This window comes from Bactrocera oleae, chromosome 6, assembly GCF_042242935.1.
Source record: "Bactrocera oleae isolate idBacOlea1 chromosome 6, idBacOlea1, whole genome shotgun sequence".
NCBI lineage: Eukaryota > Metazoa > Arthropoda > Insecta > Diptera > Tephritidae > Bactrocera > Bactrocera oleae.
In genome coordinates, this window is record NC_091540.1 from 4027212 (window position 1) to 4045700 (window position 18489).

The window sequence follows — 18489 nt, forward strand, 5'->3', positions numbered from 1 at the left end:
TAACTGGATATTCTCTCAATAGTAATTGATCAGTCTAAACTGTCAGACCTTTTTCTACTGAAGCTCTATCGAAGTTGTGTTCCGAATCTAAAATCACAACTCACTAGAAATCTTTTCAATAGCAACTGTTCCGTCTAAACTGTCTCTACTCACATTTTGACTTTTATTATAATTTTCTCGTTTGCGGGTACTAACCGTCCTCGCTTTAAGTGGACAATTCTTTGTTTGAAGAGACAAAGGCAATCTTCCTCACAGCAGCTCTGCTAGTCACGGCTAGATTGCGCCGTAGATCGTACGGGTAGTTAAGTTGCTACTATTTGCGGAGTTAAACACATATGGTATATATGTAACTACATATATGTGCAGTTATATGTACATAGGTAAGTACATATGTACTCTCACGGATCGTGTGACGGCACAAAGTGCGTGGTTGGTTTGGTTGTAGTCACACAGCTAACCAGTCCGTCTGTCCAGCAGCTAGCAGGCTTGTAAAGCGCTTGTTATTATAACGATTGCGGTTTATATGTACTTAATATATTATATTGCTTCCTCTGCTACGGTTGCAGCAGTAAGAGAAACCAGTTTTTTGTTTTTGCAAAATATATATTTTTCTATTTTTAAGTTTTTTTTTTATTTTGTCGCAATGCTTTATTATTTGTTTTCAGTCGCGCTTTTGGACAAATATTGGCAAATGTGGCGAGTACACATGTGCAGTCGTATGTACATATGTATGTATGTTTAGCGGAGTATAGTAAGTGTTCTAGGTGCATGCAACAGTTCGCTAGACTTTAGTCCATACACTTGTGTAGCGTTTCCTTGACTGTCTGCCCACTGCTTTTCTGCACTCTGGCAACTGTTGGCGCTCCTTATTTGCGTAGCTTTTGTTGCTTGCAGCATGCGTTGACTTGTTTGTTTACCCTGGGAAATCAGCGGTGAAACAGGAAATCTTGTTTATATTGTATGGCAATGTAAATATTGTTACCTTTGCCCAGCCCATTGTGGCTGTTGTGGCAACAATTGTTGAATTCGAGTTCAAGTTTGTCTGAAAGACTGCTGCTGTTGCTGTTGTTGGCTATATTGTTGTTGTTGTTCTGCGCTTTGTACAAGTTTCTGTTAAGCTTAAGTGCAGTTAGATCATTACTGTATTACCACATAACATTATTTTAGGTAAAGTCCTGATAGAAACTTAGTCTCGCAGACTTTTATCATATCTTTCGCTTTCATCAAGTCTAAAAACTGATAGGAACGCGGTATTAATGTTCGGATATAATAATGTTCAATAATAATCTGTCCATGCTAGATTTCGTGAAGATGTTTTATCAAATAAAAGGATTTGAGTTTAATCGGTTAATTTGTATGGCAGCTACAAGCTACAGTAGTCCGATATCAGCGATTCCTACAAATAAACAACTTCTTGGTATAAGAAGTATGTATACAAAATTTCAGATCAATATATCAAAAGACAGAGGAAGAAAGTTCGCTTATGTGCATACGGACAGACTGACCTATTTGGCTAAGTCGACTCGTCTCGTCATTTATTTATATACTTCATAAGGTCACCGAAGTTTCAGTTTGGGTGTTACAAACAGCTTGACAAACTTATAATTTATACCCTGCTCAGCACATAATTAATGGCACCCAGATTATTGTTTTTAATATACATGAATCATTCCAAGAAAACGCAGTACTTAGATAATTGTAGATCACAGATCGTAGATCATAGCTGCTCGAATATAAATCGACGATGTAAGTTACTACTGGACACCTTTAGAGATCGTAGAATAATAAGAACAACGACATATAGGTATAAGCTGTTATATATCCAAAATCTTTGAAAACGGATCTGGAACTACAGCAGATAGAAGATCACTCATCACAAATCTGATGATCATGAATTGTAACTTTTGGATTCTAGATGATGAATTACCAATGGATCAGATATTTCAAAATATATATGGAATTGACGAATCAAAATTGTTTTTAGACTACAAAAATAGGGTGTTTTGTACAATTAATTTTAATGAAAGATTTTAAATCATGAAACGTGCAAACACTTTGTGATCAGTCACTCTTAGATCATATATATTATATATTACAGTATATGAAATATTACAGCAAATATAATGAATGCTATACCATATGTTGAAAATGATTCGTGAAAACTTACGTTACAACAGATCTCACTTAAGTGATCATAGATCGCAACTTATAAGTTATATAACAGAACACAGATCATAAATAACAAATCGCAGATTCTAGAGTGTGAATAAAGATCACAAGCCAGACAACAAAATTCAAAGTATAGATACCAAGGGTAACAGAGAACACAGACCAACCATAACAGGAATCTGAGACCACAGCTTACAGAACATTTATCAAAAGCCGCTTCATCTCAAAGCATTGGTGAAAAATCAATTATTTTAAATCTGTACTCACACATCCTAATCTTACTTATTTCAAAAAATATATGATGCCACAGCGTTGGTTAAAATTCAAGGATTTTAAATATCTACACACAGTTCTTTAATTAGCTACTACTTTTGGTCATAAAATATGGGCAGATATTCAAGTTTGGTTGGAAAAAATTCAAAATTCATAGAGGAAATCTTGAAAATCAAGCATAAATGAGCAATCCGAATCAATAACCCATAATATAGAAAAACGAATGCTCATCACATCTATGTCAAACACAAGCTCATTAAAAAGTTTGAGCAACACTGCCCATAAATTCACCATTGTTGTTACCCACCTGCCTGTGTATTGAAGCAAAGCTTTTCTTGTTGTTTGCTGCCTAGGCCAGCCGGCTATTTCACCATATAAATTTTGCAAATATAGATTTCCTGACTAACAAGTTATTGCATAGCGGTTATTCTTGCATTTTTACTATTTACAGGCGACTTTTGTTGTACTCTATTGCGGCTACTGCATATTTTAGCCAACATTTCCTTTTTTCACTTATACTATGCGGTTTTTCTCTTGTGAACATGTGCAATCTATTGTTTTTGCTTTTTGTTTAGCCTTTGATTGTAGTATTGTTGTTGTGTGCGGCATTCTACCAACTTTCCCACTCGCCAGCTTGTCAGCCGGCCTTTATATAGCCATTTTAATGCTGTTATTTATGACAGGCATATTATTAAATAATAACATACTGAAGTAATATTGCTACAGGAGCATCTGCTGTGGACGCTTTGAAGAATAGTCGAATGAGAAAATGCTAATGAACGCCCCGCTTAAGCATAGCTTATGATTGGACAGTTAGCTTGATGATGTTTGAGGAAAATGTAGTTGGAGTTTTTTGCGAAGAATATTTTATAATAAACGACTATGAAAAGTGAGAAAAGTGTTGACAAAAAACAAATAGATACGTTTATATGAGCCAACTTCTATGCGATTGCACGGGTCAAGGGTTTCTTGACGACTTATCGGAGGTTGTACGGATAAAACTTGTCTTACTGTCAATAGAGTGAGCGACTTTGGTCTAGGTGGTCTCATAATGGGCCTCCTAAAGGCTATCGGCATGGCTTAAGACCAGAATTGCTAGACTAAACCACAACGAGGTTAGTTATAAAATCAGTTAAACCCCATTAATTAAGATGAGTTTTTGAGATCGTTACTAATCGTAACCAGAAATCTTAAAAAATCTGTAAATTATTGAATTTTTTAGAATGTTTTGAACAATATTCAATGAGTATAGTGCCATAAGATTTGTTTTCTTTTGATTATAGAAAGAAGTTATATAAGTAAAAATTAAAGAAAAAAAATTGTCAGCAGAGACTCAAGACAGCGTCTACGCTAGAAAGATTATCTATCAACGGAATAGACCCCTTTAGTTGGAGTTCCTCAGATTTTCGACAAGGATACTCGGTAACTTTAACTCGATACCTTCAACTCAAAAGCGCAGCCTAGACTGCAATTTAATATTTGCATATCATTCTAGCAATTTTCTCGAATGGATTTTCTTACCCACCCATTTGAGTGACCAATTAGGCTTTCTACCAATCTACACATTGGAAGTGTGCACTAAAAATCACACCCTTAAGCAGCGACCTGTCACTCGTACCACAAACACTAACTCTGGCTGCCACAACCATTTCAAGCGAGTCATCAAGGAAGCTGCAGCGCGCCGTAAGTTAGCTAGCCAGCTAGTCATTTAGTTACGCCATCATCACTCAAGCGCTCATTTGCCAAAGCGCTACACCGCCCACAAGCCGACACTCAAGCGACCAACTGCTATGTCTAACAATTGTTTTAGTGCGCCACGAATGTTGGCGGACATTCTGTCGTTTTTTTGCAACAACGTTTTCCGAGCATTTGTTGCTTTTGCTCTTGGCTGCTTTAGCAGACATCACTCTCCATAAATTAACCTTTAATTATTTTCAATTTGACGTTTGAACGTGCAAGGCGCGTGAGTGTGCGCCAGCGTCTGCGTCCACTCATACATGCGAACCAACTAATGATTTCTTAGGGCTGCGCGCCGTTAATACCATATGCCGGAGGGTACTTGGTTGCTTACATAAAAGCGCGCTTTCGTAATAATAAATTAACTGCAACAACAATGAGTGAGTGAAGGCAAAAAAAAGTTAACAATTCATTGCTTTGATTGTGCGCGGCTTACAGTAGCGCGCCCATTTCGCTGCGTTGTGATTTGTTTCTCCATCATCCTCGCTGTCGTTTTATGAACAACGCTCTTTCATTATGTTAATAGTATTTGCTATTATTAGTATTATTTTTATTACAATTGTTATTGTTGCTTTTTCTCTTTAATGTATTATTGTTATAACTAAGCGGTTGTGCGGCTGCTGTCGCTACTGTGCGCCGCACTCTTTAAAGTTTCTTTTACTATGCGGATTAGTGTAACAAAGGGCGCGGCGCACATAGCGCGCGGTTAGTAGGCGGCGCGAGTTGCCTACCGCCTCAGATGCCAACAGCAGCTTCGCGGCTTTGGTTAGCGCAGCGCCTCCCTTCATATTAACTTGCCGCTCGCTAAGTTGTCGCGTCATTTCAACGCGACGTTTGCACGCGCGTTTCTTGCTTTATTTTAATTTATTATCTGCCATTTATTGTCTCTCCTTTTGTGGCTACTGTTCGTTTTGTCTGCACAGGCTCCATAGGGTTAGCGGCAGTTGTAATTCCTACATTGCGCTTCTTAGTGCTCCCTCCTCTTTTTTCGACATTTGACATATTTATAGCTTATGTGTCAGCACTTTAAGTTTTGTGTGGCTGCGATTGTGCTCAATATTCTGAACGTGATTGACTGTTGGTGGGAAAAATATCAGCAACTGGGTGTTTGCTGAATATGCTGGAAGGGCAAGTTGTTGGCTAAAAATCGCGATTTAAAAGTGTTTCCATGAAGGCAGCTTCTCAGCACAACCCGGAAGGTAATAGGTTTCTTAGACATCAGCGAAGACAGCAGCAACTGGAGATCTCTATATAGAGAGACTTAAGTCCCTATTTGGTTAACTCTCAACCTCTTTGATACTTCACAGTAGGCTTCAATCATTTTCGATCTTGATGAGTGAAAATGGCACTTAATAAATTGAAAGCTAAATATTTGTTGCTCTGAGACGAAACTTACTATTAGCCGGATGAGAATTTAAGAGCCATGTATGTGAGATATATAAGATTGAATATCAACTCTTTTCTACAGTTAGAAGTTCTAACTTTGACCAAATCTCGAAAGAAAACATTATAATATAAGCTATCTATATATTATATTATATATTATATTTAACTCGACAGATCGTGTCAAATTTCCCTTATATCGTGAGTTTTGAGAACAGAGCAACGTGTACATACCTGCAAAGAGAAGAGAAACACAAATTTTCGTTAAAAAGTTTCAACTAATAATAATAATTAGTAAAATTTTAGGTTTGTTTAAAATACAAAAAGAGAGTGCAAAGAAATTTAAACGCGAATATCTGTTATAGATGAATCTGATATCAAGACATCATATTTTTAAAAGATAGCAACAAGAGATCTAATTTTTATAGCTACAGAAACTGAAAATAAATATCTAATTGAACTCTTTTGTAAACTTTCGATCTTCTTTTAAACCAAAGTCATATAGTGTTTTGGTTTTATCGGGTTTTGACCGCAGTTATTGGTTACTCATACCAGATGGATACAAAGGAAATCTTAGCAACCTATTAGCAAGACTAAAAACATCTAAATGGCAGACACTAAAACCTAACTGACCCTTATTTCTGTTCCTCGTTGATTTTAGGTAGGAATTCGAATATGTTTCGAAATAGTAGGCGTCCGAAGAATTCATAGCTTATTCTACGCCTCAGTTTTATTTCAATGCTTTCAGGTTTTAAAGACTCTAGACAATAGAGTCTAATAGACAGATCAATCTAAGAACTATTTGTTGCGTAAGCGGCAAAATTCACTTCGAAAAGGTGGCCATATATAAATTTTTGTAGCCCGTAAAACAAAATTTAAAAGATAAAGAGAGTTTTCGGCAACTGAGAGAATCAAAAAGATAGACGGAACGCCATAACGAGCTGTTCTTTTCTACTTGCGTTCAAAAATATTTGCTGATCCATATACAGATAAGAGACAAATCACTTTTAAAATAAGGTTAAATTCAGAGGGTTTCTACAACTTAGGTCGACATTCGTAAATGAGGGAAACAGGTGTAAAATTAATATCAAAAAGTAACCAACAAAAAACAAAAAAGCAAAAACTAACGAAATATACATAAATCAAAACATAATTAACTCCAGTTTTGGATCAAAAAATGTGTCAACCATATAAAAGTGGAGAAATTTCCGTTGAATAAAAGTCGAAAAGTAAAATAAATCATAAGCTCAAAATTGCCGACAATTGCCACAAAATGCAACGCTGACCTAGACTCAAAAATTCTCACCGAAATCAAGAAGATGGCAACTGACCTCGAACTAACTTCTAGGCAAATTAAGGCAATCAAAAGCAAAAACAAAAAACGAAGTCTAAGAAATTACTAGGAAAAGTAGAAGGCACAGACACAGAGGCTAGACCACGTAACGCCAAGTAGAAGAAGAAAAGCAGGCAAATTACTGACAAAAATTGGGACATGTAAATCATTTCTTGGTGCTGCGACTGAATTTAATGCTACCTGGAAATTACAAAAACTACAGCAACAACATTTAGCATAAATAAGGAACACTAGGACTGCATGGCTGCGCTGACCCAACGAGGTAACCACCGCGTACGTAGCGGCATAGTCGTGGACGAAAACACGCAAGGCTCGAAGAAGTGATAATCATTTTACTTTTGATTACAACAACAACAAATTTAAATTAACCCACAAAAAAGCATGGAAGTAGCAACAACAGCCACAGAAGCAGAAGCTGAGACAGCCTTCCTTAGGTTGCGGTCGGCTGTGTGGCACGAACGGCAGCAGCTAGTGTTGGCCAACGCAGGAAAAAAAGCTAAAAATATAAGTGTTGTAAAGCGAAGTCAAAAGTGGAAATAAACAAATGATTGTAAGGAAAATAGATATTAGACATGGCAGTCGACCTAAAAAGTTACTAAATGCGGTAAGTGTCGAGAATAAATGGTAGGCAAGACACCGACGTGGCAGTGGCGGCAGTTAGAAGCGTGCAGCTGCGCTAGGATGCAACATCAATTGCGAGCGCAGCGCACAGTGGCTGTGGTGATTTTGGGTTACGAGTGTAAGCGATTCTTTATGCTAGCGCGTCGCTGTAAGGGACAGCCGCGCTAACAAACGACACACGTAGACGAAGCTGAAAATAATGCCATGCCAGAAAAACTTAAGATAAACTAAAAAGTGAATATTATATTTAAGCTTAAGCTCAACGCTGGCGCATTCGCAAATTTTTATGGACTGCCAAATGCCCAGCCGCACTTTTTAGGTCGCGCATAAAGCACATGTATGGGTACAAAACCGCGCGAGACAGCGCTAACAGAGCACATGCATAAACTACACCACCAGCGCTGCACAACTTCAGCGCCCGCCTAGTAGCAAACCTCCATTAAGCGCGCGCAACTATTTCAATAAACGCTCTAGCGCGCCGCTCAACATCCCAACTACAGCGCGGCAGCCAGCTAGCGTAGTAGTCAGCGCGCGCGCTTTATTGGCTGTTGTCTCAATATAGCATGCTATAGCGCCTAGTGTGCGCCTCAGACCGGCTGCGAGTCGCTGCGCGCAATTTGTCGTCACCATCGTTGTTGCCGCTGTAAAGTTTGGCTCATTCGTTGCGGTTGCCATTTGTGCCGGCGTTTTTCGCCGGTGCGCTTTGGATGTACGTGTTTGTATATTTTTAAGACTCGGCGCAATAACTGCAAACAAAATTTTGTTTCTGCGTGTGTATGTGTAGGTGCTAAGTCGACTGCGGTTACTACGTCAATGGCTGTCTTCCAAATGCGCCAAGTTCAAAGTCGTGCCAATGAGATTTTTTCCATATACACTCTGCTATATACATATGTACTTATATGTACATATGCATGTATATGCTATGCCAGAATATGTGTATGCATCTTATTTGCTATATTATATACATGTTTGGGAACGTATATGCGATCTCTTGTTGAATTTCGTTGTAGTATTATATTTTCACCCGCTCAAATTTATTCAGCTAATAGGCGCATTTTGCGGTACTTCCGGATGCAGTTCTTCTTATATATGTATATGAGAGCTTTTTCGGCTCGTCTTCTCAACCTCAAGCTGCAGAGACTCCAATAGCTCATATTTTAGGAACTTAGATCCAGATATTTACAACTATCGTAATTGCAGAGAAGTTCAGAATGATATCGTGAGTTCGAACTGGAGCTCTTACAGGTTGTACGTGCATAAGGTGCGTAGCGATGGCGCTCAGCATTATTCAACCCCGCAGCGTACTTATGAAAAAAGGAAGCACTGATGAAACTAAGGAACCGGTATTATGTCGGGAGTAGGAAACTAAAATTTGATGATTATTCTATCGATGAGCTAAATTATCGGTAATTTTTTAAAAACAGCTGTCAAAAATAGCTGTCCGAAAAAGATTTCAGCTCCTCGTAAGTCACACATCCTAAAAAACATCCCTTATTTTGAAGTCAAAAGCTAAGAAAAAGTCATGAGCTTAGAAGTAGCTTTATCCCCTTATAAAGTAGACGGAACTTCTCTCATCGAACAAGTATTTTTCTTATTACTTTCGTAAGATACTTAAATGTTAAATATCTCGGACAAATAGTTGGAAGCTAACAAAAATTCATAAGCTTCAGCTATCTACATATCTCCTTATAAATTTCATAAGTCTCGGAAGAAATATTCGGAAGCTAACAGAAACTCTAACTATAAAAAACTATCTCCTTATAACTTTGATACGATTTCTCTTATCAAACTAGCTAAAATTCTTTTTATTTCCATAAAGGATAAGAATAAGGAGTCTCAGAAAAAATATCCAACGAGGTGTGAAGGTTTAAAACACACATAAGGCCAATCATTACTACTAGAGGTATGTTTTTTTATTGTAAAATAAGTAAGAAGTTTTATGTGAATATAGAGAAGCGACTGAGCTGGAAACTTTCTTACTGAACGCCCGTATTGCCATGTACATTTAAATCAATGCGCAATTTTTCACTCACATCATTTGGATAACTCATTCTTATTTTTCCTTTAACCCATATGCTTAGCGGTCAAAAAAAAAATCACAACACTCAAACGCCGAAACAAAGGTAGGTCACGGCCGACGTCGTCTAACCAATGCGCATGCGCCAAAGGAATTATGTGAGCCCAACTACTTGCGGTTTGTGGCCAAAGATTTACGAGCAGTGCTGAGAAAATGAACGAAAATTTATGTATGCAAAGCAGAAAAAAGACGACGGCAACAAAAAGCAATGAATTACAGCCGTTCAGCAGGGAATATTGGCGCAAATATGGAAATTCAACATTTCAACGTATGTATGTAGATATACATATTTGTCTAGATATTGTTAGGTCCTTAAGTGTGCCATATGAAAAATTTGCCGCAAAAAAATAATAAATAACCGTTAAGTTGTGAAAAACTGTAAAATTACTGGAAATTATCGAATATGTGTAAGTTGGTCAAGCGTACAATATTTTCGACTTTATATGGCCAACAAGCGCTGTCGCTGTCTTCCGGTAGTCTGTGGTGAATTTGAAGGCACGAGTGTGAATGATTTGGTTTCGAACGAATTTATGATTTGTTGGGGAAGAAATTTTGAATTGCATGCGCTTAATAAGCATATTTGGTAGCATGGGAGTATTTAGTGGAGTGAAAGTTCCACCCAAATCAACACTGACTTCATTACAAAGTTGCAGTCATTTTTGGTGTAACTACTAAATATGTTGCCTACATTTAGGTGCTACGAAAATTTCTGCAATTCTCAACATATTCATCCAATTACTTTAATAAGGTAAATTGTTAACTGGAATGTATCAAAATTGGATACAAGGACCAGAAAAGTAAATAGAAAATAATGTATATGCGAAATTAGAATATACAAATATATATCGCATCAATTTTTCATCAAGTTGTCGAGACAAATTTTTCAAGCACTCACAAATACAGGATTAGATATGTTATAGCATTCGCAGAAAGCCAACGTTCCTTACGTAAACCTCTTCTGAGCACTGAAATTCTAATAATAATTTTTCTTAAACGCTGAGTTTGAGTTCTTCAAGTAATTTAAGTAAATTTTATACAGTTAATCCTGTGCTCAAACTAAATGTAGAGTGATACTTGTTAACTTTCTGCTCCCAAAAAATCAACGTTCTTAACAAACCATTCCAAAACAGCTCAAAATCGAACAAAACGTCTATGAGAGGCTGTAATTTCTACTGAAGATGAGGATAGTTATTAATGCAATTTAATTGAATGGCTTAATAATTTAAAAATCACAATGTAGGCGCAACTAGAGGCCAATGAAGACAAGACGTGTTGAAACAAAGGCCAGAAAAATACGGCAGCTTAAGAAAAAAACAGAAAGAAGCAAGGAAAACACAAAAAAAAATTAAATCAGCCAACACTTAACGCAGTTCTAAAACTGTAAATACGAAAACAATGCATGCGAAGATGCAACATAACAAAAACCACACAGCCAAGAACAGCAAAGTAAACCGCAAACACGCTGCAATCTTGCGTATGAAATCTTGATCTAGATCAGGAAGGAAATCAAGAGTCGTTATAATTGATTAACTGCGCATGCGCACAAACAACAACACCAGCGACAGTGGCGAAAATAAAGAAAGACTGGTGTCTTTTAGCAAGCTACATACAAAGCATTGCACATGAAACGCGTTGCGAAACTGCAGCGCAGAAGAAGGCAAAGTGTACATGCGCATGCGCGACAAGTGAAGAATGAAGTATATGCATGCATTGGTGTGTAGGATTTTTGCTAAACAATGTTGCTGCGATAGTTGACGAAGTGCTTTTGCCACGCTGAATTAAATGCGTACACGCGGAAGATATGCATCCACGGCACGCATCAAGCCACAACTGGCGATCAACACAAAGTTGTGCGCGGCAGATATGCAAGCAAGAATATGGCTGCGTATGGTAGTGGCCAATGGCTAAGAGGCCAAAATGCGCAGGAGCTAAAGGCAGCAGTGAGCTGGTAACGCAATGGCAACGGTGTAAAGGCATGAGGAGAACGCTGCCGAGAAGTCGACACGCATTGCAAGCATACATTTTAAATTTGCACTGGCATAGGCGCGAAGAACAGGCAGAACGGTTGTTGTATAGCCTTGATTAAAGCCAAGCATAGAGCAACGGCAGCGCGCAAACTACTCAGGCACACCATACGCAGTCGAGGCAGGAGTCGTGTGGCACTAACAAACGGTGCAATGGCAGCGCGAATTTGCAACACATATGCGCTTAGCTAAGGCATACGGTCACTTAGCTCATGCTTTGGCTGTCTGACAAGCTTGACGCATTCGCACCACAGCTACGCGCACACTTACCGCTAGTGGCTCGACGAATGGACAGTTGAATGGAGAAGCAGTGAATGCTGTGACTGCTGTCACTTTTGGCCATAAAGCAATAACAAAAAAGAATAACTATGGCAGCACCAGCGCCTTGCCGACTACATAACGGCAGTGTCGGGAGTCACAAGGCGAAGTTAGTTTTCTTCTTTATCACGCGCTTCCTCACCACCGCGCCAACTAACTGCACTTCTGCATAGTGCGCTTAGCTACTCGAACCAGAAAGGGAAAACAACCGTTGGCTCTAACTCTAGTCGTCGCGTTGGGGCAGATTGCGGTAAATTTTTATTAAGCAGACACGCCACACAACGGCGTAGACACTGGCAGGCAACTGTTGCACATGCGCGCACACACAAACACACAGACTTAGTGGTTGCTAGAGGATGTGCAGCATAGCGCTGGCAATTGGCTAAAATGCGCCACAGATAAGATTAGAAAAAAACTACGTAATAATAATAAAAAGCAATAAAATGCATAACAAAAAGTTATGGTAGCGAAGAGGCAATGCAATTTCTGGCAAAATATGAACGGCATCGGGGCGCGCTGTGGCAATAAAATATAATGCGAATTTAAAGAGAGTCACGCGTGCGCAAAACGAAATGGTGGGAAGGAAATTACGAACAAATAACAGTACATTTAGGTATCGGCTAGAAGCGATGGCACAAACAACAAAATAACAAAAAAGTAACAGCCACAAACTGAAATACACGCTACAAATGGCAAATAGCATTGGTCAACGAGATGGTCAGGCTGCTGATAGCATTTTACTGCTAATGATGATGGATGAGTGCAACGATGATGAACCACGTATAAATACAATAAAAACACAATAATACAAATACAGTAAACAACATAATGAAGTAACAAACGCTAATGAGCGTGACGATGATGAAGTCGCTGCTTTGAATGCCACAAAAAAAAAATGGCAAATTGTAATGATCGTCTGCTGCTAACGTGAACTGGCCTGACAGCTCACCGACTGATGCATCATCATAAATACTCAAAATAATTATTACATAATAATAAATTGCGGTTTTCAATGGTTTTGCAGCGGGAAAAAAGTGATTTGCAAATGAGCCATAGCTCGTTGATAGCCTGTCAGTGATTGTGGATGACTAAAATGCTGTTGGACCAGTCAATTTGTCAACGGAAATTGCATTAGATATGAGAATTTCGCACAGACATATAGGTGAGTAATTATAAATGAGTATTATGGTACAGCAAGTAATTATTATAAGCTGCAGATGGCATTTTAGGAGCGACCAAAATTTATGAACTGAACTTTAGCAGTGAGCTGGTGAGTAATTGTAGGAATAATCGAAAATTTAGCGAAAAAAACTTATTCGGTCCAAAATACTGAAAAAAGTCGCACGACTGCCTTTTTAAAACATAACTTAAAACGTGTCCTAAGCATGACAAAACCTAACCGAATCTAAATTCAAGACTTCATTTTGATCGATCAGTTCGAATGGACACTATATGCTATATTCGTTCGACCCGAATGTTCCATCTCTGGGTAATAATCTATGCTAATGACAAAAACTTGTCAAATAAAAAAGTTTTCATACAAGGACTTGAGTATATATAATATTAGTTCTCCCATCTAAACAATTATTTGGAGATTGTAGCGATGCTTTGGATAACAATCTGTGTCAAATTTCGTGAAGACAACTTGTCAAATAAAAAAGTTTTCCTTACAAGGACTTGAGTTTGAACGATCAGTTTCTAGTGCAGCTATATGCTATAGTAGTGCGTTATCGACGGTTCTTACAAATCAGCAGGTTTTTGGGAAAAAAAGGATGTGCAAAATTTTAGGTCAATATCTCAAAAACTGAGGCACAAGTTCGCTCATATACACATGCCTAAATCGACTTAGTTCGTCACTCTGATCATTTATATATACAAGTATACTTTATAAGGTCTCCGTCATTTCCTTTTGAATGCTACAAACTTTATATACCCCGTTCAGGGTATAAATATTATTCTATATATTATCACTATAAACATCCGAAAATTATATTACTAAAGATTCCAAAACAGCTTTTTAAGGAATTTGTAAATTGTGAGAGAAGACTAGAAAACTCAATTGAAAGTATGGGGGAAATCTTGGAATAAATGAGGCATAATATATTATTGTATGGATTATTTTTATTACATAGGGTTTTCAGATAAAGCATTAATTTTTAGAAATGTCATGATGACTATTGATAATAATTATATCTCTATCAAAAATAAACTTTATTATATTAATAAATCAGCAATAAAAAAAAATATACATCTCTCAAAGTAAAATATTGTACGTGCGAAAGTCAGGTTATGATATCTTTCAACTCTGTGGACTAACGACTTCATTTGCAGTCAGATGTTTCTTTTAGCGTGTAAAAATTATTAGATGTTTTTATATTTTTGCTACGCATATTCTTTTTTTAGAATTCTTATTTTAAGTAAGCAAAGAAAATTAAAAAATTTGGAATATATTTTCCAAGCAAATTAAAGTCCTTAAAATATTTAAACAAAATTTGATACATCTAAAATTACCTTTCTTGACATTTAGTGTTGCCAAACGCATGCGAAACATTTGTAAACTTCAAAATTTTTTCTTTACAATAATAAAATTTTTTTATAACACAACACGTTTATAAGTAACTTTAATTTAAAGCACCATTTATTTAGCGTTAACTAATAACTTTTTAAAATATTTTGATGAGCTTTAAAATTTTTTTCTCAAAACCTTGTTGATTACAAGCAAATTTCGTTACACACTTGTTCCAAAAGCAAAAATTTTTTAACGTGCTATAGACTTAATACAATCACTGCAAGAAGCACCCTTTATTTTTTTGTTTTAATATATTCATATATACCTATATGCATATATTTTTAAACTATTTTCGGTTTATTTTTTCGCAACAATTTTTTAACACTTGCACATTTTCTAAAACACGCACATTTTTTTAGAATACTGCATACACGCTCATTGCATTTAATCACAGCAAGCAGCTGGAGTCCCTTTTGAACAGCAGGATTATCAACCAATTTAAGCAACGTTCGAAATCTCACTGAACGCTGCTTGACCACAGCGGAGACATCGAAGCGATCCGGCAAAAGAGGCTGTGTGGATTCAAGCACAAGTAAGCTGAAGTTGGAGCCGTCGAAGTCAGCAAGCGGAGAGACAGGAGTCAGGCCGCTAACAGAACAAATATGCAATAACAGAACACTTTGGAGATTCTAGTCCAGCGCTGTTACGAGCAGCGCTTGTCGCTGGCTTTGTGGCAACGGAGAGGTGTATGATTTTGCAAACTTAATAATGCAAGCTGAGAACATGTTTGTGGCAGCCACATCATTGCTCATTGCTTTGTGCATGATTAGTTCGAGCCGAGCTTGGAGACTAGGCTGCAGCTGCTTAAGAGAAGTTCTAACTAGAACTGCTGTGCTTTATACAGAGCAACTGCTGTAGACGCATTTGCCTTGCTCTTGTGTTGCAACTTGCAAAGTTTTTGGATGCTGTGAGCGCTGGATCAGATGATGGTTCGATCAAATTGTTCTGAGTTGCGCTTGCAACAATTTGTCGTTTGTAAATTACACTGCTAGAAGCTAGCGTGAAGTTTGAATAATTTTTTACTGAATATTCGGGTTGAGACGGGCGACTAATTAGCGACATTAGAGAATTATTAGAATGCAATTTGTGTTTCTATCTTCAGGGTTTTATCTCGATGACAATAGATCGATATATCGATGGATATATACATATCTATATACGATTTCTTAGCTCCAGTAGTCATTGGATCCTCTGACTTAAGAAACTTGTGGTTCACAACCTTTCTGTAAAAAACATCATATAGGAAAAGTATTCACAACTTCTGCTTATGAAGATAAACTATTCCGAGCTGAGCTCTAAAGCCACTTTGTGCTCTTTGCTCTCACAGGGTAGTTGCTATGAACTTGGTATCAAAGTATTGTAATACTAATACTAATAAAATAAAGTGAAAAGAAATAACTGCTCCGAGGGGATTAGAATATGATATAAATATCCTTAGAGTCCTTGAAGTCGATCACAGGGGTCAAAGAAAAGAACAAAGAATCGGGCAAGACTTTCTGATTGTCTCCAAACTGCAGTGCTTCAAAGGTCTTTATTAATTCCTTAAGGTTGTAGATCTCGAGGGATGAATTTTAATTCCAATAACTACTATCCTTATGGGACTACCTTTCACATGAACCTATTCTTCATTTCAAATCATTCTTGCTGTATTCGAATAAGTCAATGTATTAGTTGTATTATTACAGTTGGTTGAGTAGCTTAAACTTTTTACTTCTTTTAGGGTTTTATTAATTTCAACCCTAAATTTTACAGCATTACCCCATTGTCCTTCTCGATTTTGCAGTGCTAGTCAAACTGTGCGTTTTACTAAAGTGCGCATCGAACATGTTGTGAGCTTACGAAGCTATATTTCTCTTAGAACAAAACATATGTATAATTCAAATAACGCAGCGATATTTAGGAATAAGTGGAATATATTGATTTTTGACCCTCATACGGCGAAGTGACTCTAACTTCTCCAAGACAACTATTTCACAATATGGTTTTAGACTAGCTGATAGATTTGACATCAATAGCAATGCTCCTTGCACTATTTCGTTTGGCATAAGGTCTGCTCTCAATTAATAAGTTTAAGTTGTGGCTTTTATACAATAAATACGATGGTAGGATATGCGAGATATAACCGAACAAAAAGTTTTTAAGAAGCAGACATAAGTATCTCAAAAGGGCCGTGCCAACAGATCAGCAGACACCTTTTCAAGCGCCATTTAAGGGTGGCCAAACTAACCTAATTATGTCGTTTAAAAATATTTCTCTTCAAGACTAGGAAACTTTGGGGTTACCATTAACTCCGTGGAAGAAATTGTACTCAACTGATCCACATCGGTGAGTCTAAGTTGCGTGGCGAGCAGGACGCCAGACTTAGAAAGACCCACACCTTTATTAGAAGCAGGGTATCTTTAATGTCAATTCTCAATCATGATATGTCAAGCTTCGAAAAAGTAATATTCCAGCTGACCATTAACTGTATGGAAAACATTGCAGCCATCCGCAGCACGGAAAAGGTACTACGGCTTATACGTGGCACCATCATTAAGAAAAGGATAGCTCTAATGTCAATTATCAATGCTCTGACTACAGACAATATTGAACGGAATTTTTCCAATATATTCCACCGTAATGACCGCCGTTTTGACACGATTAAGAAGACGAAAACCGAATAGAGGAAGGTCTTGAAAACTATACCGGAAAAAAACTATTCCGCTTGTTCCAAGGACTGAAGTCCGTGTCAAATTTGATCACTTGTATAACATACTCATTCATTTACAAACATTTATATTCTCCTTTAATTTCTGCTTTATTCTATTAGTTATCTCTTCCAATTGCCTTGCGCTACCCAACTCCGCCTTTATAACTAAATTGACCACTTACATTGGTAAAATAAATAAACTGCAATCGATGGTAGTAATTCGACAGCAGAGGCATGGATTTTCCTCGGCCACAACTGTAATTAACTGACAACATAGACAAACAAATTAGCAACAACACGCCAAGTTGTAGCAACTTTATGACTTTCCACCGGAGAAAACAGAAACGGCAAAAACAATAAAAACAACAACAAAAACTATAAAAATATTAACGAAGAATGAAAATTTGCTACCACATTTTGCCATACTTCTACATATACACAAACGCACATACTGTTTTATGTATGTATGTATGTGTGGCGATACCATTTCAGCGTTAAACTTGAAAACCCAATGCTGACCAGCTGCTAACTGACCGCACATTTCTTTATTGCTATTGTTTTTGGCTAACTTTAACGAGCTGCTTGCCGTACAGCGCACCAAAAGCATGTGTATGTGTGTGTGTGTGTGTGTCTTATATACGCTAGAGGCGTGTATAGAGTATGGCAAACGCTTAACAATCTCAACTACACATTTTCTGCGCCATCGCCAAGGAGTCGAGCAAGCAGAGAGATGCAAAAATTCCCGCTTTGTATTGGTAATTTGAGCATAAGCAGACTATTGTTATTAGTATTATTATTACAATTGTTTTTGTTGTTGTTATTATTGTTTTTTATCATCGCAGTGCTGTTGTTGTTGTTGTTATCTTCGTTTGGCGTGCTGTACACCATATACATATTATGGGCTTTGTTGTTTGGTAGAAGAATTTTTATGAGTTAATTTTTACAGCAACTACTAATTTGCAAATTTATTTGCTCATAAAATTTTGAGTGGCGCGTAAATAGAGAAGCTATAAAAATATTGGTTAAAAGAAAAAAATATATGACGTACCGAATAGCTAGTAGCCGAGTAGTGATTGCGCAGAGTTGCAGTAATTTAGAAATGTTTTATATATACATATAAATATCTACACATATATATATATATATATGTAAAAAGTATCTAACACTGTGCTTATGCACTACCTTGTAATGCTTAGCTATTACCGCTAGTATCTCTGAATTATCGTGCTTAAAATTGTGCGTTGGCCAAAGGTGCGAGCGCTTTTGACAGTTAAC

General features: G+C 37.3%; 1 protein-coding gene across 3 annotated transcripts in view; it reads right to left on the minus strand.

Annotated features, from left to right (window-relative positions):
• Nucleotides 1–18489, minus strand: part of bbg (big bang) — a 277715-nt gene that overhangs the window by 153247 nt on the left and 105979 nt on the right. The window contains exon 1 of one of the 3 annotated variants that reach the window (XM_070111948.1): nucleotides 14468–14522. The exons of the other annotated variants lie outside the window; for them this stretch is intronic. Coding sequence (XP_069968049.1) covers nucleotides 14468–14507 — 40 coding nt within the window. The 5' untranslated portion in view covers nucleotides 14508–14522. Of the gene's footprint in view, nucleotides 1–14467; nucleotides 14523–18489 lie in introns of those variants that run through there. 3 annotated transcript variants of the gene reach the window in all.